The 24,009-nt window shown below is 41.9% G+C and overlaps 2 protein-coding genes and 1 long non-coding RNA gene across 4 annotated transcripts; 2 read left to right on the top strand and 1 right to left on the bottom strand.

The window, feature by feature from the left end:
* The first annotated feature begins 1,480 nt into the window (after nt 1–1,480).
* Nucleotides 1,481–3,413, top strand: LOC123771382 (cuticle protein CP1158). Its single transcript, XM_045763890.2, has 2 exons — nt 1,481–1,601; nt 3,032–3,413. The coding sequence occupies exons 1-2, from the start codon at nt 1,590–1,592 to the stop codon at nt 3,344–3,346; spliced, it is 327 nt and encodes a 108-aa protein (XP_045619846.2). The 5' UTR covers nt 1,481–1,589; the 3' UTR covers nt 3,347–3,413.
* Nucleotides 3,414–5,353: 1,940 nt separating this feature from the next.
* Nucleotides 5,354–13,009, top strand: LOC123771265 (zinc finger protein 729). 2 transcript variants are annotated; one of them, XM_045763737.2, is made up of 2 exons: nt 5,354–5,754; nt 9,659–13,009. In XM_045763737.2, the coding sequence occupies exon 2, from the start codon at nt 10,023–10,025 to the stop codon at nt 12,228–12,230; it is 2,208 nt and encodes a 735-aa protein (XP_045619693.2). In that variant the 5' UTR covers nt 5,354–5,754; nt 9,659–10,022; the 3' UTR covers nt 12,231–13,009. The 2 variants fall into 2 exon arrangements, with proteins under 2 accessions (XP_045619693.2, XP_045619694.2); XM_045763738.2 differs by lacking the exon at nt 5,354–5,754 and adding an exon at nt 7,965–8,698.
* Nucleotides 13,010–17,565: 4,556 nt separating this feature from the next.
* LOC123771333 (uncharacterized) lies at nt 17,566–23,938 on the bottom strand. Its single transcript, XR_011222851.1, has 2 exons — nt 22,008–23,938; nt 17,566–21,836 (listed from the first exon to the last, which is right to left on the bottom strand). It is a non-coding gene; the product is annotated as an uncharacterized lncRNA (long non-coding RNA).
* Nucleotides 23,939–24,009: the final 71 nt, after the last annotated feature.

Here is a 24,009-nt window from a genome sequence, read left to right as displayed (position 1 = left end):
TCCTCATCCTTCCAATAAGTACTATTAAAGCAGGAGGATTGGCTGGATATTTACGCTCTCATTCTGCTCTTTTGTTTCCAATTAACATTCCTATACACTTGAGGGGGTTGATTTCTAATCGCCATTCATCTGCCCCATCACACGGCTCTTTTAGGTCTGACATAACCTGGAATTATCCTCATGTCTTTCCTTTATCAGTTTTGTTATGTGGAAACATTACGACGAAAGGGTGTGTACCTGCTCTACAGGTCGTTCACATGATCAGGAAGTGCAGTGGGCCAAGGACTTAGCCTGGCGGGACCCCGCTTACTGCTTCCTCACACTGTGACATTTCCTCTCACAGTGAGTTTTTGTACTGTGTATTCATTCACCTGTGTGTGTGTGTGTGTGTGTGTGTGTGTGTGTGTGTGTGTGTGTGTGTGTGTGTGTGTGTGTGTGTGTGTGTGTGTGTGTGTGTGTGTAAGAGGGAGGGAGAAACAGAGATAGATACACAGAGATAGATACACAGAGACAGATACACAGAGATAGATACACAGAGACAGATACACAGAGACAGATACACAGATAGATGGATAAGCTGCATGTACTCGCTCTTTCAGCAAGAAAGTATCGATGACTCTCATAAATAGCTTTTGATTCATAGCTTCCATACAGCAGTTGTGAACATGTCTGACAACTGCTGTGACGGATAATATGCAAGTAGGGGACCCGGCAGTTAATGGTAGTTACGTGTTTTCCTGGTTTATCCCTATAATAACTTTGTCTTAACTGTGGGCATTAGTGAAGCCAAATTGTTTGCCCAATTGCAATATAACTTTATATTTATAATTTTTATACGCGTCTATATCAGAAATCTATGTAAGTATTTCCATAGGGAAGTGTAACGGTCCAGGAACCCGGCTGTGGACGCAATCATGTGTGTACAGATTGGTATTTTGCTTCTCTGTGGACATCAACTTTATTTTACTATAGTACTGGGTCATTAGGGAGCCTGTTACCTAGCAGTACATAGGTACCTGGGAGTTAATCAGCTGTCACGGGCTGCTTCCTGGGGGTGGAGGCCTGGTCGAGGACCGGGCCGCGGGGACACTAAAGCCCCGAAATCATCTCAAGATAACCTCAAGATAGGGCTAAAGTATACTTGTTGGTTGATCAGTAAACTGATTGATGAAGATTAAGCCACCCAAGAGGTGGCACGGGCATGAATAGCCCGTAAGTGGTGGCCCTTTTGAGCCATTACCAGTATCAATAGATGATACTGGAGATCTGTGGAGGTGCGACTGCACCCTGCGTGACGGGAGATGTCTCCCGGACCAAGTGGTGACTAAATGGTGATCAGTAAACTGTTGTGGGTTCCTTAATAACTCGCGGTTAGAAGGCCTTAGGCTCAACACCAGACCATACTAGCAGGAGAGAGGAAGTGAGGAGATGCAGGAAGCAAGAGGCGCGGCGTCTCATCTAACTGTTCCTGGCATACTGGAGGGGCGGGGCTCACCAAGGCCACTCACAACTGACCTGTATATAAAGTGAAGGCTTCAGACTTCCTCGCCAGACGTGGACAACGCTCTGATCAGCACTCGACCATCAGCATGAGAATACTGGTATGTAGAGAGAGACGCTTCTCTTCTGCTACAGCACGGGCTCACCATAGACCGTGCTACATGGACACTTCGTTCTGAGTAGCTAAGTCTATAACAACAACATTCTGTTACAGTATCATAGTTTACTTTCTACTTTTAGAGGATCAAGGACCAGGATTAGGACAAGAATTAGGACCAGCCTAACAGCTGGGTGGACAGCGCTTCGGATCCGTAGTCCTGAGGTTCCGGGTTCGATCCCCGGTGGAGGTGGAGACAAATGGGCAAAATGTTTCTTTCACCCAGCATGTTCACCCAAAATGTTTCACACAGCACGCTGGACTTGTGATCCTGTGGTCCCGGGTTCGATCCCGGGCGCCGGCGAGAAACAATGGGCAGAGTTTCTTTCACCCTATGCCTCTGTTACCTAGCAGTAAAATAGGTACCTGGGAGTTAGACAGCTGCTACGGGCTGCTTCCTGGAGATGGAGGCCTGGTCGAGGACCGGGCCGCGGGGACACTAAGCCCCAAAAATCATCTCAAGACAACCTCAAGGAATATCTACCGTCGCGCGAGCTGCCATCACCGACAACATAATTACTTATTGAGCTAGATCACGTACTAGTAAAATATATATAACAAATAAAAATCACCCAACGGCCATCCTGTCACAAATTTTAGTGTTTCGAACTTGTTGGTAAATTATTTTTCCTTCACATTTACCAAAGTTTAAAAGGGTTGTGAAATGCATTTCTTAAATCAGTAGCTGTATTTAGGTTATAGTATTATAATAAAGACATAGACGTGTGGAACAGCAGCACAGATTCTGGTTAAAGACCTGAGGAAACCTGGTTAAAGACCTGAGGAAACCTGGTTAAAGACCTGAGGAAACCTGGTTAAAGACCTGAGGAAACTCTATTTACAACAAATATTGTGAGGTAAGGCCGGGATGTGTTATCTTCGTATTGATATGCTTTATCAACGGATCGGAACCCAGGCAGACAAATTGGTACCATCGTCACCAGCACAAAGTTCCCTCTTGTGACTGCTCTAACGTGGAAATTATTACCTTAAACGTTATAAAGTTGTTTTTGTTAAAGGGTCAAAGGTGACGTCTGGCTCTTGTTAAGCTGCCTTAAACCTTTCCTTCCGTTAACCGCCTTCTTGCCACCTCTACAATTACAGTTGGATGCCAAATTACTCATCCCTACCAAACAAGGGCTGGAACCCCGGCAGTTTCATCTAGTCAGACGTGAATGAGAGCTATAGTTACTATACCACAGTAAGTTTAATGCTGCTGCTTACATCATGTCAATACTCGTCACTGTTGAGTATACGAGACCTACAAGTTGGAGACTCTTCTTGGAGACTAAACTGGCACCACCTGGCGGTCCAGAGGAGACCGTTCATATGTCTATGAACGTTCTATGTTGGTAATGCATAATGTTGTTACAGGTGTTGGTGGCTATAGTGGGCGTGTGCAGCGCTGCGCCCCAGTTCGTACCCGCCCCTCCCGGCCTGCTGGAGTTTGGTGTGGACGCTGAAGGCTGCACGGTGGGGCCCTCTGGCAAGGTCTGCCCATCTGGGCCCGTCCAGTTTACCAGTGCGGCTCAAGGCGTACCCCAGCCATTCCAGCCTGCCCCGCCGCGCCCCGCTGCGCCTCACCATGCCCAGGCTGGGGCAGCCTTCACTGGGCTGGTGGGTCCCTCAGGAGTGATTGGGCCCTCCGGTCTGGTGGGCCCCTCGGGACCCGTCGCCTTCGGCAAGTAGGATCACGACTCTAATTCAAGTCTCTGAACTTATGTAAGGAAATTGTACAAATAAATTGTTATTGTTTTTCCAAGTTTTACAAACCTTAAATAAGTTTGAACAATCATACCAAACTTGAGTTCATTTACTTGAGGAACTGATTGATTGATGAAGATTAAGCCACCCAAAAGGTGGCACGGGCATGAATAGCCCGTAAGTGGTGGCCCTTTTGAGCCATTTCCAGTATCAAAAGATGACACCGGAGATCTGTGGAGGTGCGACTGCACCCTGCGTGACGGGAGATGTCTCCCGTCGATTGAGGAACTTTATCACAATTATATTTCAAGGAAAACCGCATACCCGTCGAAGCTGTAAATGCCAAAACTGTTACGTTTTAGAATCCAGCTGGACAAAAAACCCTCGGGGCAAATAGGGGGGGGGATCTGTAACAAGTTGCCGGCTTCATGTCCCCGTAGAGGCCAATAGTGTGTTAGTGGTCCACAAGTAAATATATATGTTTACCTGAGGGCCACCATATCTCTAGTGGCTTTGGCGGGGACATGAAGTTGGCGGTTTGTCGAAGTTCATGGTTCCTAAAGAATTTTCCCAGCTAGATATGGAACTGTAGTAATGTCTTGACATGTACGGCTTCTGTGGGTAGGCAGTTCCGTGGGTCAGTTGCCCTATGGGTGAAAAAACATAATCCGTTTTCTGTCCGACATTGTTTCCTTGTTGAGCTTAAAGCTGTTGTACCTTTGACCTTTAAAAGAAGTGGTCTGCGTTAATATCCTCCATTTGAACACGGGAACAATAATGTAAAATCGACACAACATGGGTTTGTTAAAGACAGATCCTGCCCTCCAAACCTGCACATTTTTTTGAAAAGGTGACCCGGTACTCGGGTACTACGGCGTTAAGTCAGCTTAATTTTCTCTCATCTTCTTTTTTTTTCATTCCATGTAATCTGTTATCATTTTTTTGTCTATAAATTTTGCAAGTATTTACCTCCTTAAAATTTTCTTAGATTAAGGACCTGCCCGAAACGCTGCGCGTGCTAGTGGCTTTACAAGACTGTAATTACCATATTTGTATCCTCACATTCCTTATGTACATTCTTGTATATGCATAAATAAATAAATAAATAAATAAAGCTTGTTGAGGGGTTGTGTCGTGGGCGGGGTCAGTAGAGTAGACCCCGGGGTGGGGGGGGGGAGACCTTGATAAAAGCCTAACGTGTGTGAATACACTCTGGCTTCCTGTCCCTCGACACAGTGAATTATTAATTTAATGCTGTACTCGCCTGTTTGTGCTTGCGGTTGGTTGAGCTCTGGCTCTTTGGTCCCGCCTCTCAACCGTCAATCAACTGGTGTACAGGTTCCTGAGCCTATTGGGCTCTATCATATCTACACTTGAAACTGTGTATGGAGTCAGCCTCCACCACATCACTGCCTAATGCATTCCACCTGTTAACTACTCTGACACTGAAAAAGTTCTTTCTAATATCTCTGTGGCTCATTTGGGCACTCAATTTCCACCTGTGTCCCCTTGTGTGTGTGCTCCTGGTGTTAAATAGCCTGTCTTTATCAACCCTATCAATTCCTTTGAGAATCTTGTACGTGGTGATCATGTCTCTGCTAATTCTTCTGTCCTTGAGCGACGTGAGGTTTAATTCCCGTAGTCTCTCCTCGTAGCTCATGCTCTACGAGGAGAGACTACGGGAATTAAACCTTCCTCCTGGACGTGTGCGTATTAGTGGCTTTAGGTATTGTATGTACTAGCTCTATCTATAAATCCAACATTATGTTTGTAACTCATCTTCTATATATGTAATTTTACCTGAATAAACATTTGAATTTGAAATTTGAATTATTAGTGGCCCCTCCGGTGAAGTCAGTTAATATGCGAAACGCTTTGCGTAATCGTGGCTTCATAGATGGTGTAACTCTTGTCCCTACAATTTTACTTATATTTTTTGTACACACACTATTTTAAAATTTAATTTTATAACAAAGATACCCTCCCCCCCCCACCGGGGGAGATATTTACCAGAGACAGTTTATGGTGGACGTGAACCTCCGTCATGTTGTTTGTCAACACTGAACCAGTCCTTCAGCTCCTTCATACAAACTGCCCCTACTATCAAGAAGAAGAGGAGAAGAAGCACCTACTATCAAGAAGAAGAGGAGAAGAAGCACCTACTATCAAGAAGAAGAGGAGAAGAAGCACCTACTATCAAGAAGAAGAGAAGAAGCACCTACTATCAAGAAGAAGAGAAGAAGCACCTACTATCAAGAAGAAGAAGAAGAGAAGAAGCACCTACTATCAAGAAGAAGAAGATAAGAAACACCTACTATCAAGAAGGAGAAACAATCAAACACTATTTCCTTCACTGTTTCCGACATCATAGTGCCAGAGTAAATTTCTAACAGGTATTTATCCCACTTTATTAAGTGACGACACTTAAAATACCCTTTACCATCGAGCACATATTAGGTGACCTCTCGTTACAGGAAAAAATATCAAATGTCAAAGCACTGGCTTAATGTCTCCAGTCGACCAGCAAATTGGGCCACAAGTGACCTGTGTGACATTTATACCTGGCGCCACTAATAGCCAAACACAGACAGCAAATACCTGGCCGGGGAGGATTGACTGGGCACCAATCCTTAACTGTAGCCTCTGTTCACCCAGTAGTGAATGGGTACCTGGTTGTTAAACGATTCGGTGGATTGTATTCCGGGGAAAATTAGGATTAAGGACCTGCCCGAAATGCCACGCGCGCTATTGGCTTTACAAGAATGTAAAAACTCTTGTATATATCAATAAATTCCTGGCCACAGCATCAAGGATCAGCTGACGCCATAAACACAACCTACTGCTCTACAGTGTGGCAAGTCTCCCTCTACATATCTACATTATAAACTCCCTCCCTATCATATCTACATTATAAACTGTGTATGGAGTCAGCCTCCACCACATCACTGCCTAATGCATTCCACCTGTTAACCACTCTGACACTTCTTTCTAACGTCTCTGTGGCTCATGTGGGTACTCAGTTTCCACCTGTGTCCCCTTGTTCGTGTCCCACCAGTGCTAAAGATTTTGTCTTTGTCCACCCTGTCAATTCCCCTGAGAATTGTGTAGGTTGTTATCATGTCTCCCCTTACTCTTCTGTCTTCCAGGGACGTGCGGTTTAGCTTCCCTAGCCTTTCCTCGTAGTTCATACCTCTCAGTTCTGGGACTAGTCTGGTGGCATACCTCTGAATCTTCTCTAACTTTGTCTTGTGTTTAACTAGGTATGGACTCCAGGCTGGAGCTGCATATTCCAGGATTGGTCTGACATAAGTGGTATACAAGGTCCTGAACGATTCCTTACACAAGTTTCTAAAGGCAGTTTTTATGTTGGCCAGTCTAGCATATGCCGCTGATGATATCCTTTTGATGTGAGCCTCTGGGGACAGGTTCGGTGTGATATCAACCCCCAGATCTTTCTCTCTATTTGACTCTTGCAGGATTTCACCTCCCAGATGGTACCTTGTGTTCAGCCTTCTTCTCCCTTCGCCTAATTTCATTACTTTACACTTTCCTGAGTTGTACTTTAGTAGCCATTTTCTAGAGTCTAGACCATTCCCTCCAGGTCGTCCTGTAGTCTCTGTCTATCTTCATCTGTCTTGATTCTTCTCATAATTTTTGCATCATCAGCAAACATTGAGAGGAATAAGTCTATACTCTCTGGAAGATCGTTTACATATATTAGAAACAGGATGGGTCCAAGTACTGAGCCCTGTGGGACTCCGCTGGTGACATCTCGCCACTCTGATGTCTCCTCCCTCACTGTTACTTGCTGTTTCCTGTTGCTTAGATACTCCCTTATCCACTGAAGCACCTTCCCTTTTACTCCTGCCTGTTGCTCCAACTTTTGTAACGGCCTTTTATGGGGTACTGCATCAAAGGCTTTCTGACAATCCAAGAAAATACAGTCTGCCTACCCTTCTCTTTCTTGCCTATTTTTTTTTTGTTGTTGTTGTTTGGTCATAGAATTCTATTAAACCTTGTGTTACCCTTGACATTCTTTCCCTTGTGTTATGAAAGAGTGACCCTTGTCGCTCTTTTACTCGTGTTACCTTTTTCTGTTCTTTGGCTTGCATTACCCATACTGTTTTTTTATTTACACACCCCTTGTTGTTCTTTCACTCACATTCCACTTGGCATTCTTTCACAATCATGAGGACCATCGGTAAATTAAAGGAATATAAAGGAGCAGGGCATTATTTAATTTATAATTTAATGGTCTGATGGCAAGGGTTATCTTGAGATCTTGAGATGATTTCGGGGCTTTAGTGTCCCTGCGGCCCGGTCCTCGACCAGGCCTCCACTGCCAGGAAGCAGCCCGTGACAGCTGGCTAACACCCAGGTACCTATTTTACTGCTAGGTAACAAGAGCATAGGGTGAAAGAAACTCTGCCCATTGTTTCTCGCCGGCGCCCGGGATCGAACCCGGGACCACAGGATCACAAGTCCAGCGTGCTGTCCGCTCGGCCAGGGTTGGCATGGTAGCTACCCACTAACCCATCCAGGCCTAGTTTTTTAGTTTAAAACAATTAATATTTTTTTTATTATATGGGCCAACTTATTTGCAAACATTTTGAGTCGAATTGTAGTAAGATTGATGTTATATGAGCTGTGTTTTTGGAGTGATTTTGAGTCAGGATAGCCCCAGACTCTGTTCATGTAGAATGCTGAGAGCATGCAGATATCTATAATGTCATGGTATTATTATTTTCCATTCTACTTCAAATTGTCTAATCATCCTAATGTTGTGATGTAAACTATGCCAATACAGCATATATCTTACCACTCTAATGGTAAACCTCGGAGTGTGTTTACAATACATCACTTTCAAATTGTTAGCTAAATGTCACTCTTTGCCTAAAATGTAAGTGATTTAGATTGCTATACACCTATTTAGTCCAGCTAGTATTTCATTTGTGCAAGTTATGAGTAAAGTTTGTGATTCTGATAATGACAATGTCTACATGCTATGCTGCTATTGTGACACTCTTGTAATTAATGTACAGCATTCTTAATTTTTGTGTAAACTTTCTCGGTTATTGATTTGAGTTGATTGATTTACTAGCCTGCTTACTGTCTGCCATCAGGCCCATGATTTTCTTAAATTTGCTGCTTTGTCTGCTGTTTTCTTTAACATGTTGTGGACTAATATTTGAGCTCTGAGGTTTTGGAGGTCTAATAGGTTTTTGACAGCCTGGTATTTGGTCAATGTTCCTGGTTCCAGTTGGTATTGTGTTGCACAGGGCTGGGCTACCGTCTCTTCTCCAACTTGGTACCTGCTGTCCCTCCTCCTCCCCCCTGGTAAGTGCCTTGTTTACCTAATTTCCCTGTGGCTGGTTGGCTTCAGGGAGCCATAAAGGGGCTCCTCCCAGGAAACCAGTGTTGAGGGTAATGAAATTGCGCTTTTCTGGTAAAACCCCAGTGGCGCTCTGATTTCCTCCTTCCCTCTCTACCAGGTTCGTCGGTTCATTGTGTATCAGCTCCAGGCTAACATGTGGGCTCCAGGTTGCCTGGTGGCAGCCATGAGTACCAATGAGTACAAGCTAGTTTCGAGTCAACCAATTGTTTTGACTGAATCATTTAGTGCCGTTTGGCTCTTTCATTGGTTCATTTTCTGTGAACTTTGCAGTTTGCTAAATTTCTGGATCTGGATTTTACAGTGATGGTGATTATAAAAATCTCCAATTTCTTATGCCTCGGTGAGGGAAGGGCCAGGTTCTGGTCCCTTGTAGGACCAACAGGACTCCGATGACTAATGTAACCCAGTAGTGGGGAAGTCATCTAGGTGAGACAGCTTCAGGGAGGCACCAAGGGGTTCTTCAAGAAAGAGGCATTTCATTACAGTTGTCATTTTTTGTTTTGTTTTTAGAATTTTTAATTTTTAATCACACAATACAGTACTATTACATTATATATAATTTTCTTTAAATAAGCATAAGCATTTATTGTATTATTTCCTATAAGAAAAATCAGGAAAATTTGGTGATAAATAGCCATCAAAACGGTGGTACAAATTTCTAGAAATCTGGGATTTATACAAATCCATACCAAGTCTGGAGGTATACAATTCGGATTTTGGAGTGTCACTGTGTACCTTCTGTATTTCATTTTTTATTAATGAGTGCAATACTGTATTTTATTTGATAATTGAGGGTGTTACAAGATAAATCTGGCTGTCACACACAATACTGTTTTTAAGTCTTTAAAAGTAATATGTTTATAATTTCAAACAGCTCCCTCTAACTTCAGTTATTGTTTCAGATACTAGACTAGTGATGATCCTCAAGGCTGAAGAAGAGATGAGCATTAGCCTCAGTTCTGGGGAACAGAGACATTGAATTACAGTACTAGCTTTTCATCCAAGGTTGTGCCATTATGTAATGCCAGGGATGGAACACGGATGAAATTTGTGTGACATGTGCTATTCAAAAAGGTTTAAGTACAGTTAATATAAATATTTGTACAAGGAACATGGTACAGTATGCACAAGTTTGAATGTGCAGATACTAAGCTCGGATGTTTAATACTGCATAATTATACATATATACTTCTCCTCTGCCAGTGGTGTAATTGTCTAATTTAAAGAAACTAGGACAGTTAACAAGCATGCTGCAAGCTCCTCAGAATGCATAAACGCACAGTTAAAAAAAAGTATGAATGTGGAGAGTGTGGAAAACTGTTCTCACTGAAGAGGTACCTTAACATTCACAGGGCCAGTCACATAAGTGAGAAGTATGAATGTGAAGATTGTGGGAAACTGTTCACTCGTAAAACCTACCTTGACAAACATAGAGTTAAGCACTCAAGCCAGGAGACCTGTTTAGATGAACAAAAGTTCAGTCAAACGAGCAAGAACAACAATGTCACTAATGAAAACGACTGTGATACAAGTGTAAAGAGCTACAGCAACAAACACGAGGCTACTCACTCAAGTGAGAAAAACTTTGCATGTGAGGAATGTGGAAAAGTGTTCACCAATAAAAAATACCTTTACAAGCACAAAGGTATTCACACAAGTGAGAAACACTTTGAGTGTGAGGAATGTGGGAAGCGGTTCTCTCGGAGTGGCTACCTTAACAAGCACAAGATCACTCACACTGGTAAGACAAGGGAGAAAAAGTATTCTTGCGAGGAATGTGGGAAACTGTATGCCAATAAGAATAGTCTCGAGTGGCATAAGGCCGTTCACAAAGACAAGAGGTATGAGTGTGCGGAATGTGGAAAGCTGTTTCTTCACATGACCTACCTCATTCAGCATAGAAATGTTCACACACAAGAGAAAAAGTATAGATGTGATGAATGTGGGAAGGAGTTCCTGTGGAAGAGGAAACTTGCTGATCATAGGTTAACTCACACAGGTGGAGGGCATGAGTGCAAAATATGTGGGAAACGTTTTATTCAGAAGAGGAGTCATGCTGAACACATACTTGGTCATACTTCTGAGAAGCTGGCATGCGAAGTGTGTGGAAAAATGTGTGTTCACGAGAAGCAACTTGGTGAACATAAGCGTACTCACATGGCCGAGAGGAAGTATGATTGTGAGGTGTGTGACAAGTCATTCTTGCAGAAGAGTTACCTCACTCAACATGAGCTTATTCACAAAGGTGAGAAAGAGTTTGAATGTGATGAGTGTGGAAAACAATTCACTTTGAAAGGCTATCTTAATAAGCATAAAGCTAGTCACAAAGGAGTGAAGTATCAGTGTGAGGAGTGTGGCAAATTGTTCTCTCGCAAGGGCTACCTTACTAAGCACAGGCTGCTTCACACGGATCGGGAAGAAAAGTATTCTTGCGAGGAATGCGGCAAAGTGTCCGGTAAGAAAGATAATATTACCAGACACAAGGCTGTGCACACTGATAAGAGGCACAAGTGTGAGGAATGTGGGAAATTGTTCCTTCACAAAGCTTACCTGATTCACCATAAAAATATTCACACGGGCGAGAAAAAGTATGAGTGTGACGAGTGTGGGAAGGCTTTCCTATGGAAGAGCAACCTGATTGACCATAAGGTATTCCACTCAGGTGTAAAGAAGTACGAGTGCAAGATGTGTGGAAAATTGTTCTTTCAGAAGAGCCAGCTTACCGAACATGAGCTTATACACACAGGTGAAAAAAAATATGAATGTGATGAATGTGGAAAACTATTTACACTGAGGAGATATCTCAACAAGCACAAGGCCAGTCACACAAGTGAGAAATACTTTGAATGCGAAGAATGTGGTAAACGGTTCTCTCGGAGTGGCTACCTTAACAAGCATAAGATCACCCATACTGGTAAGACAAGAGAGAAAAAGTACTCTTGCGAGGAATGTGGGAAACTGTATGCAAACAAGAATAGTCTCGAGTGGCATAAGGCCGTTCACTCGGACATAAGGTACGAGTGTGAAGAATGTGGGAAGCTCTTCCTTCATATGGCCTACCTTATTCAGCATAAAAATATCCACACACAAGAGAAAAAACACAAGTGTGATGAATGCGGTAAAGTTTTCCTTTGGAAGAGAAAACTTGTCGATCATAAGTTATCTCACTCAAATGAGAGATATGAATGCGAGATATGTGGAAAGCTGTTTTTGCATAAGAGATACCTCATGGAACATGTGGTAATTCACACAGGTGAGAAAAAATATCAGTGTGAGGAATGTGGAAAATTGTTTCTCTTGAAGAGCTATCTTAACAAGCATAAGGCTGTTCACACGGGTCAGAAAAAGCACGAGTGCAATGAATGTGAGAAGATTTTCACCAAGAAGAGTAGCCTAGACAAACATAAGACTGTTCATGAGAGTGAGCAGTATGAATGTTACATAGAGTGTGACATAGTGGACATGATGTGTTAAGCAACATTATTACATAGTGTCATAGCCCATGCCATAATGGGCTAACTATGCTGCAAGATGCATTTCCATTCACTCACAGGACCTACACTTGCAAGCAATTTCCAATTGTTCCTTTGGCAACAAATTTAATTTGCATGTTGACCAAACCACACACTAGAAAGGGAAGAGGCGATGACGTTTTGGTCCATCTTGGACCATTATCAAGTCGATTGTGATAATCGACTTGATAATGGTCCACGACGGACCGAAACGTCGTCTCTTCACTTTCTAGTGTGTGGTTTAGTCAACATTTTTCAGCCACATTATTATGACTCGTCATCTGCTTAATCTGCATGCTATTTTCCAAAACTTAAAACAAAAAACTTTCATACAGTTTGAGAAACTTGCGATAAATATAATTGTGTTGTATTATTAAGGGGTTAATTACATAAATTGGGAATGAACTGTAAAATATTAAATGAGAGTTTCTGTCAAGCTTTTGTTAACTGGTGGAGCAAATATTAAGTAACAACTGATTATGTTTCAGAAATGTATAGTATTGCAAAGTTAACTTAAATTCTGAAAGCATCAATTCAAGCTAAATGTCTTTTTATGAAAGTATTATTTCGTCTAATTTTAATCGAGTGAGTTTTCTTTTGCAGGTGTATTGTTATATGTGATACTGTATATATATGTAATTACATGTATAAATATTGTACAGAATATATTTTTACTGAAATATTTTGTTAACATTTAATGTTGTTGTGGCAGAGCCCTTTATATAAATTATTTAAAATACAGTACTTTGTCTCCTTTGTAGAATAACCTTTCAGATACAAATGCAAGTAAATGCAAGCACTGTATACCCAGTACTTGCATGCTTGTAAAATGAATAATTAAGTAATTTCATCAGACTAAAACTTCAGAGTAATTTCATACTTTACTAAGACATCAATGAACCTTCAAGTTCTGTTGTTGGGTGTAATGTGGTAGTCATGCCAGTGTGTGTATAGTTCTGTTGTTGGGTGTAATGTGGTAGTCATGCCAGTGTGTGTATAGTTCTGTTGTTGGGTGTAATGTGGTAGTCATGCCAGTGTGTGTATAGTTCTGTTGTTGGGTGTAATGTGGTAGTCATGCCAGTGTGTGTATAGTTCTGTTGTTGGGTGTAATGTGGTAGTCATGCCAGTGTGTGTATAGTTCTGTTGTTGGGTGTATTGTGGTAGTCATGCCAGTGTGTGTATAGTTCTGTTGTTGGGTGTATTGTGGTAGTCATGCCAGTGTGTGTATAGTTCTGTTGTTGGGTGTAATGTGGTAGTCATGCCAGTGTGTGTATAGTTCTGTTGTTGGGTGTAATGTGATAGTCATGCCAGTGTGTGTATAGTTCTGTTGTTGGGTGTAACCTGGTAGTCATGCCAGTGTGTGTATAGTTCTGTTGTTGGGTGTAACCTGGTAGTCATGCCAGTGTGTGTATAGTTGTGTTGTTTATAAGGAAATGTAAAGATCAGTACATCACATTCATAACTGCTAGTGAGAGTGAGGGAGTAAGCACTAGTAGAGATTCTTACAGAAAACCTTGGAGCCTGCACACCATCCACAATCAAGCCTCGGCAGCTAACAGTAAAAGCTGACCTTGTCAAGTACAGTAATTTTAGATTAGGCTAAATTAGGCTAGGTTAGATTAGGTAAATAAAAAAAATCATGTTGATCAAATGAGTATTAACTCCACCAAGGTAAGTTTAAATTTTATATTGGTATTCAAATGTATATATTTTATAAAGATCCTCTCCTAACAATGTAAACATATGATTGTGGAAATACAAATTAGGTTGATGGTGTTACAAAGAAATTAGCAATTATGTTAATTTTCTTTACATTCCTTGTAAGTAAGTAATTATCAAAAGAAGGCACCAAACCGGGAAGGCTATGTAGCACCATCAAATGTGCGGAAGAATCAGAGGGCGCTAAATATCACCAAGGATGCCAATACAAGAACAGAAACGCATAAGGCGAACGATATCAAAAGTATCCGAGAATTCTATTGAGGGACAGGCGACCGCGAGGGGCGGTCGGAAAGCAAGACACACACGCTCGTCCTGGAAGTCAGGACATTCAAGAAGGACATGCACAACCGTAAGAGGGACAATGCAATTAAAACAAGGAGCAGGGCGGCGCTCCATCGAGTGACCATGGGTTAAGCGAGTATGGCCAATACGCAACCTCACCAGAGCTGTTTCCCATTGCCGGTTACGGTGGTAGGATGGCCACGAGGAAACACAACATTTAAGAGTACGTAGTTTGTTACCAGTAACAGACGACCAAGAAGCCTGCCAACGGGTAAGGATGGAGGCATGGATAACCGGGTAAAAGTCAGAATATGGAATACCTTTACGAGAGATGGGACAAGAGCGGACAGCTTCCTTGGCGGCAGCATCCGCACGCTCATTTGAAGACACACCAATATGGCTGGGAACCCAACAAAACTCAACAGACTTAAATTTACTGTGAACAAGAAACAGCCAATGCTGGATCTCGACAACTACTGGATGAACTGGATTAAAGGACCCAAGAGCCATGAGGGCACTATGCGAGTCAACAACAACTACAAAGGAAGACTGACAACGAGAAAGCAGGAGACGGAGAGCATAGAGAATAGCATAAAGCTCTACTGTAAAGATGCTAGTCTCCGGAGGTAAGTGACACATATAAGTGCGATCAGGAAAAACAACAGAGTAGTACATTCCTTGTAAGAAATGCGTGTTTGGGTGACTTGAATTGGGGTGTGTCATCCCCATGTGATATGAATTAGCAGGTGAACACACAACAGTTAAACAAAAGGTTAAGTGATAAAAAAAATTTGTCAAGATTTTTGTAAAAATGTGCAGTCATGAAAAAACATAAGTTCTGATTATATTCAAACTATTTTTAGATACATCATTTCATGCTACAAGTTGATGGTATAATATATTTTGAGAATTCTGGACCTTTTGGGTTGTACTGTATCCTCTACATGCAGTTTGTGTGAAGGTTTTTTCCTCCCAGTGACTGTATAATAGTAGTGTTCAACTATGTAGGCATTAAAAACTTCTCTGGGCTAGTCTTCAGTAGCTTCTTGGTGCATTGGCCCAAATCTTGCAGGCCTCTGGACTTGTGCAAGTCTACCAAACACCAGGATCATTATCTGGCTCCAGTAAAGGTTACTAAATGTGTGTGGGTGGGTACTGCTCCTCTATGCCCAACCACTTGGGCTGGACGGTAGAGCGACGGTCTCGCTTCATGCAGGCCAGCGTTCAATCCCCGACCGTCCACAAGTGATTGGGCACTATTCTTCCTCCCCCCCCCCCCCCGTCCCATCCTAAATCCTTATTCTGACCCCTTCCCAGTGCTATATAGTCATAATGGCTTGGTGTGTTCCCGTGATAGTTCCTTCCCTCCCACCCCATCTTTCTGTTGGAGGCAGGAATCTTAAGAGACTGCCAGGATGATATCAAGACTATCTTAAGAGTGTCAGGGCCACACTACTGTCCAAGTGGCAAGTGTACGAGACCTCTATGTATTCCTATATTTTCTTGTGACAACCAGACCCTCTTCACTGTGATTGTACTTGGCCAAGTCTAATGTTCTTTAAATATGTCTCCTTCCTGAATTCCATGTGTGCGTTGTGCTTTTTAGGAGTTTGGTCTTAGAGATTTGACTTTCAGCCATGTGAATTCAGCCAGGTTGTACTGAATGGTGTTGAATGACACACTGTACCCAAATCCAGTTTTCCAGTTTTTTAAACTTGATTACTTACATGATATCTAAAACAACACAAATCAAAGGAATCAGAAGGGAATTACAAATCATTATCATAATGAACCCTACAACAAGAACAAATGAATAATGTATTTACCTGAGGGCCAATAACACTAGTGGCCTCGATGAGGACAGGAAGCCGGCGGCTTATCAAAGGAATATACACATGTTAGGCTTATATTGAGGTCACCCCCCACCCCAAGTTTGAATTACTGATCCCTTCCCCAGGCTGCAACCCCATAACATTCTGACTACCTCCTGGGTACTTATTTACTGCTAGGTGAACAGGGGGGTATTAGGCAATAGGAAAAACACCCTGTACACCCAAACATTTCGGTCCTACCCGGGATTCAAAGCCGAAATTCCCGATTGTGTATCGAGAATGAACCCCACTACTACCGGGACCCTCAAAATGGAAAGAAAAATCTAATCTAAATAACTATCAATTTCAGCGCAAACCTCGAATCTCTTCATAAAAACAAGACCAAAAATATTGCATACTTAAACCAATAACTAAGCAGACAAGTCACAATAACGTGACTGAAGATATGATGACCAAACCGCACACCAGATGAAGAGACGATGACGTTTCAGTCCGTCTTGGACCATCATCAAGTCACATCCTTGGAAACACAAACCGAAACTGTCTCTTATTTTCCGCTTGTTACAACTTGTAATAAAGTTGTTACATCTTGGCTTAACGTGTTTATGACGTATTAGAACGTTGTAACAACTAGCTATATTGGTTGTTATAACGGGTTAGGAAGTGTTAAAGCGTGTTTGAATGTCGTAGTTTCGGTGTGTGTTTGGCGGGATGCAAGTCAAGTCATATGACTTTATAATGGTCCAGGACGGACCAGAAACATTGTGGTTTCCTCATCTTCTGGTGTGTAGTTTGGTCCCCAATAACTAAGCTGGTCCACAAAATCACTTGCAGTATCACAAGTCCCTCGAACTCAATCTGGATTTTGTTAAAAGTCTGAATGTGTAATTGACTACACAATTACATTCTGGGATAATTTCTACCCGACAACTTATATAAACAAGTTTTGTTGTCACTGACATTTATTTGTATTTTTTATGCACTAGTTTTTATTTTTTATTTAGATATACAAGAGTTCTTACATTCTTGTACAACCACTAGGATGCATAGCATTTTGGGCAGGTCCTTAATTCTAATTTTCACACACACATCCCCAGGAAGCAGCTTGTAGCAGCTGTCTAACTCCCAAGTATCTATTTACTGCTAGGTAAACAGGGCATCAGGGTGAAAGAAACTCTGCCCTTTGTTTCCACCTCCACCTGGGATCGACTGTGGACCCTTAGGACTACGAACCCAGAGCTCTGTCCACTCAGCTGTCACGCCCCCAGTAGAGTGAGAGTACACCATACTGCTCCTTGTAACCATCTTAACCTGAATGTTTAGACCATATGACCTTTCTACATAAAAAAATATTCTCGCCACAAATTGTGGGCAAAGTACAGAACATTCATCAAAACATTCATTGCTTTACATTCATAAAAAAATTTGTATGCTACGAAAAATGACAAAGAAACATTTAAAAAGTTTTCTACATCCTTTATGAAATACAAAAATAAATTATATTATGCACTACATATATGTTCCAGGCCATTATGTTATCATTAACTACATAATACAGGACTTACTACATTTGGAACTTAATACATAATACAGCATCTTATTGCATAAACAATAATTAAATTTTTTAAAGTGATCCAAATCGGCACGAGTACCCAATCTCTGTACATTTCTAACTTCTCAAATAAATGTTGACTTTGTACTGGGCATGTTTTAGGAATTACAAAACCATTCTCTGAAGATAAATGCATTACTGAAGGAATGAAAAACATGGATTAGTAAGTTCTATGGAAAAAGATTATTTACATATAAAAGTACTGCTTACAAAGGCATCAGAATAATTAAAACTACAGTATGTACTATATCTAGAATTAAGGTTCTCTATGTAAAAAAAAAAAAAAGTTTGATATGTGTGCATATAGAGAGAAGAGTTAGCTGCAGGTGGGTGAGTGTGCGGGTGTAGGTGATAGGAAGTTCATTAAGAAGTGTGCGATTCTAACTCGGATAGTCCAACTAATTTCAGGTGTTTCTGACATTAAAACGGCATTTGAAAGCTTGTCAAAGAATTTCACATGCCAACCTTTGTTAACATTTGCCAGCAATGAGAAACTTTCTTGAGGGGGTAACGAGGACGGCCTCAGCAAATTTAAGTGCACATTAATCCACACATTCTTCATGGAAAAGGCCAGGGTAGTCTTAAGCCAGAGTGAAGGACAAGTACAAGTTATAACAAGGATGGAAACCCATTATGGAAGTACCCGAGGAGAAGTTGAAGCTTGATGAAACGGAAGTAAAGCAGAGGGACCAGACCAGACTTGGCTGTGGATACCAAAAATCCCTTAGACTAAAATATACAATGTATCATTTGAAAACGGAGAGCTATTGGACACACGGAAGACTACACACATGTGGTGCTTGTGTCCAAGAAAGGAGATATATGAGGACTTTAAAGATCTGTCACAGAGTTTTAAATTTTGTACAATACTGGTAATCAGAAATAGGACTGTGGAACACTTGGAGGAGATCTTACTTTGTAATTGAGATACAACTTGCTTTTAGGAAGGAAAAGGTTTATCTTATTCCTGATTAAGTTTTACAAAAAGGTTGCAAAGATACATGAAAATAAATGTAGTGTTAATACAATGGATGGGGATTAATCTGCTGACAGCAATAGTTAACAAAAGCTTTCCGAAGAAAGTTTGCAAGAATGGCAAAGTCTGTAACATAACAGATGTGCAAGGCCCCTTAATCATTTGAAAACAAAATGCACAAAACCTCAGAATAAAGTGACAAGACAAGGTTAATCACATAACTAAATTAAAATGATTTACCATGAACTTCTTTTCAAAGCCAAGACCACAGCAAAGCCAGGTTTTGTTAGAAAATTTAGAGCACGCAACTCGCAACGCAGCTCATTTTGAACACAATTTACAGGAGAGTGAAACATGACGCTTAAAGAGCCATCAACTCTGATCCTCCTGTGTAGGTAGTACATACAGTAACAATGAGGACCATCATACACATATTGATGTAAAAGTCAAATAGAAAGTAGAAATCGGTATTATTACATTTGGACAAACCGGAAAGCTTCTTGTTCTGACGATGCAAAGAAAACTTTGCCTTACCTAACCTTTCTAGGCTTAATATAGTACATATATGTACTGTACTAGGTCTAGAAATATTTAAGTTTGGTCTTTAGCTATATTTTTCTCAAACTCTATAAATACTACCAAATTCTTCGATCTAATTATCCATTATGTCTATGCATGTACGATGGTCCAGTTACAAAAGGTACTATCTGAACACGAGGCTGGGTTGTCTGACCTGGATGAGAAGCCAACACATACACACAGGCACCTGGAAGAGCCTGCTGTTAGTACAGCCACTGAACACCATCATCCAGTGCTTTGCTTAAGTGAGATAAACACAATACTCTAGTACAGTATATTACACTAAACTTCATAAAACCTCATCCGAAGCATAATGTCTGGACATACTGTACAGGCTCACCCTTTAGTAGTCCTATATATTTAAATGATTAATTCTGCTGCCACACACAATAAATGAGATAAACTCACATACATAATGGAACTATTTCATGTCTAAGAGGCATTGTCGAGTGTAAAGAGTAGCAAGTAAAATTGAAATGTAAAAACATCAGTGAAGATATAATGCATTAATCATAAAAATATGCATATATACAATACAAACTAAACATGCCCACTAAAGCATACAGCAGCACCACCCAGCTCGGCAAAACTAACCGTACAGTATTTTCAAAATTGGAAGGAGGGAAGGAAAGGGGGGGGGGAGAAAAGAGATAAGAGAGAAGAGGAGAGAAAAGAGAGAGAGAGAGAGAGAGAAGAAGAGATCCTACGGTTAGCAAGGTTGACATGGCATACTATATATATGGCATGAGTATAGCTGGTAAATATCACTGGCATAAAGGCTCTACCTAAACTGACCTTTAACTAGAGGTTGACAAACCCGTCACCGAAGGCCCCAGACTGAACCGACCTTTAACTACGTACAACACAACAGTGCCCAACCCATCCTCCAAAAGTGATAACACACACAGCTACAGTACGGTACTATGGATGAAACGTACAAAATATGGACCAATATATCCAAATAAAGATCACATTTTGTATTAGTGCCTGTTGTTGTTGTTATAGATTCAGCTACTCGGAACAAGTTCCAAGTAGCACGGGCTATGGTGATCCCGTAATGCAATTCTAAAGGGCATAAAAAGGAAAAGGTTAAACCATAAACTTAACATGCCTTAGGTTTCTAAATAAGCCACTTTTAGACCTAATTTAGTACATATACGTACTATACTAGACCTAGGAACAGTTAGGCTTAGTTGTTGCTTTCTTTCTTGCCTTCAAAATTACAGTAATCACACAAACTGTGAACTTCTGGCTCTTGTGAACAGTCAATATTATGTACATTCCATTAATTGCAGCTATACATACTGTGTATTATTTTTGGGAGGATGTATTGTCAGTTACTGGCAAAGCCCCAAACAAGGAAAGTCACTACCAGGTCCTGTTTAACAGGACCTGACCTGACCTGTCCTGTCTGCTGGAGAGTTGTTACACACCTGCTCACTCTCTACACCTGGCCCACAGTTGTTCCACACCTGCTCACTCTCTACACCTGGTCCAGAGTTGTCACACACCTGCTCACTCTCTACACCTGGCCCAGAGTTGTCACACACCTGTTCACTCTCTACACCTGGCCCATAGTTGTCACACACCTGCCCACACTCTACACCTGGCCCAGAGTTGTCACACACCTGCTCACTCTCTACACCTGGTCCAGAGTTGTCACACATCTGCTCACTCTCTACACCTGACTAACACACTAACTAGCAAGCCAATCTTTCTCACCAGGAAGACGAGTTTAACACAGGTGTCAATGGCCCTTCACATCAAGACATTTGAGCACATTGGCCCATGGAACTAAAGGACTGGCAGCCTCCAGTATTATGAAACCTCATAAACAAGATGAGCTCCGACTTTACTTCCTCGTCTCCCAGCTGACATAGAACGTATGGCGTCTAGCAAGCCTCGTAGTCATCCACAGGAGAGCCCAGGGCACTCCTGTGTTTCCCGGTGGCAAGCTGCTTTTGACCTAGCCACATCATGATGCAGTTTCGGCACAAGGTCAAGACACTGAAACCAGATCGGTATTTACTCTCTGGACAGTAACAAGATGACCTGGCCACATCATGATGCAGTTTCGGCACAAGGTCAAGACACTGAAACCAGATCGGTATTTACTCTCTGGACAGTAACAAGATGACCTGGCCACATCATGATGCAGTTTCGGCACAAGGTCAGACACTGAAACCAGATCGGCCTTTACTCTCTGGACAGTAACAAGATGACCTGGCCACATCATGATGCAGTTTCGGCACAAGGTCAGACACTGAAACCAGATCGGTATTTACTCTCTGGTCAGTAACAAGATGACCTGGCCACATCATGATGCAGTTTCGGCACAAGGTCAAGACACTGAAACCAGATCGGTATTTACTCTCTGGACAGTAACAAGATGACCTGGCCACATCATGATGCAGTTTCGGCACAAGGTCAAGACACTGAAACCAGATCGGTATTTACTCTCTGGACAGTAACAAGATGACCTGGCCACATCATGATGCAGTTTCGGCACAAGGTCAGACACTGAAACCAGATCGGCCTTTACTCTCTGGACAGTAACAAGATGACCTGGCCACATCATGATGCAGTTTCGGCACAAGATCAGACACTGAAACCAGATCGGTATTTACTCTCTGGTCAGTAACAAGATGACCTGGCCACATCATGATGCAGTTTCGGCACAAGGTCAAGACACTGAAACCAGATCGGTATTTACTCTCTGGACAGTAACAAGATGACCTGGCCACATGAACTAATAAATCAGAATATACAAAATATGTTATTTTCAAGCATTTTCACCTAAAGTAGCAACTGTCACAAAAATATAAACTGAACAGCATTGAAGGAATTTTTAATTTAAATTTCACGCTTGAAACACCAAATTGCAGAAGCCTTTGTTAGATAAAATCTACTCTGGATATGGGGTTTTAACTACTGCACACTCATGTGAACGCTTGGAGCTTCCATGCTGTATTTGCATTTCTCAAATGTCATCTAATAAAAAATAAATTCCTATTGTTCAAAGTAGAAATTTGTTTCAATTTTTTTTCCACATTTTTATTCCACTAAAGATAAATAAAAATAAAAAGCTATACTGTATTAACCAAAATGAACACATTCCAAATTTAAGCGACTAATCACGACTATTTTATAAAGAACTACTACAACCCAATAAACGTACATCGTTCCAAATGACTTTATCTTATCTTTAACTATTACACAAAGTACACTTAAAATATCACCCCTTTAATAAAGAATACGGCACACATCTCATGGACTTGCAGATCAGAATAACATCTGTACAACCTTCTATACACACGCACCTCCTAGTGTCACTTGGTGTCGAGATGTTGCAAAACATTCACAATACATGCTGCAAATTACAAGTTGTTGCTAGAGAGAATGAACTACTGCACTAAATATTTAATGTACACTTGCAAATGAAGATCACAGAACAAAATTCTAGATCAAACTGGTCTTACCATCATGCTCATAATGGAACTGATGTCATTCCCTTGTCCTGGCAAAATAGCCACATAAAATTTATAGATATCTCTCTCTCTCATGCATAGTTTTCATTTATCTCTCACTGATCAACACAGCTCTCATCCACATCTTTATGTATTCAGATTATCCTACCTGATCAAACTATACAAATGGTCATTACAAAAGCCTATAGAAGTTTTCTTAGATCAGCTCCAGATAAACAAACTCGGCTGATGCCATATGGAGCCTTCAGGCTAGGTCACGACCTTGTGCCTGGAGAAAGATACACCGCAAACTTGCATGACCTTGTACTGTACCCGGAGAATGGCACACCCCAGACTAGGTCATCACCTTGTGACTAGACTAGTCGGCATAATAGTATTCCTAACATTCTGGCCAAGATGTCTCCCCTTGTGGACCTCTACTTTTGCACCAGTGGTAGCCAAAACGCTTTCCCGTGTACTAGTACTGGGCAAGACTATTACTATGCGAGAGGAAAGCCATCTTGCCCACAATCTTTGTTTTGGGGAAATATTTTGCCAACCTCTAGTATAGAACAAGGCACTTTGCCAACTACTACTGTAGCCTACCATTGGTGTAGAGCACGGCACCTTACCCACCACTAGTGTAGAGCACGGCACCTTACCCACCATTGGTGTAGAGCACGGCACCTTACCCACCACTGGTGTAGAGCACGGCACCTTACCCACCACTAGTGTAGAGCACGGCACCTTACCCACCACTGGTGTAGAGCACGGCACCTTACCCACCACTGGTGTAGAGCACGGCACCTTACCCACCACTAGTGTAGGGCACGGCACCTTACCCACCACTAGTGTAGAGCACGGCACCTTACCCACCACTAGTGTAGAGCACGGCACCTTACCCACCACTAGTGTAGAGCACGGCACCTTACCCACCACTAGTGTAGAGCACGGCACCTTACCCACCACTAGTGTAGAGCACGGCACCTTACTCACCACTAGTGTAGGGCACGGCACCTTACCCACCACTAGTGTAGAGCACGGCACCTTACCCACCACTAGTGTAGAGCACGGCACCTTACTCACCACTAGTGTAGAGCACGGCACCTTACTCACCACTAGTGTAGAGCACGGCACCTTACCCACCACTAGTGTAGGGCACGGCACCTTACTCACCACTAGTGTAGAGCACGGCACCTTACCCACCACTAGTGTAGAGCACGGCACCTTACCCACCACTAGTGTAGAGCACGGCACCTTACTCACCACTA

This window comes from Procambarus clarkii, chromosome 54 (genome assembly GCF_040958095.1).
Source record: "Procambarus clarkii isolate CNS0578487 chromosome 54, FALCON_Pclarkii_2.0, whole genome shotgun sequence".
Classification (NCBI taxonomy): Eukaryota; Metazoa; Arthropoda; class Malacostraca; order Decapoda; family Cambaridae; genus Procambarus; species Procambarus clarkii.
Note: the sequence above shows the minus strand (reverse complement) of the source record. Positions and strands in the feature narration are given on the sequence as shown.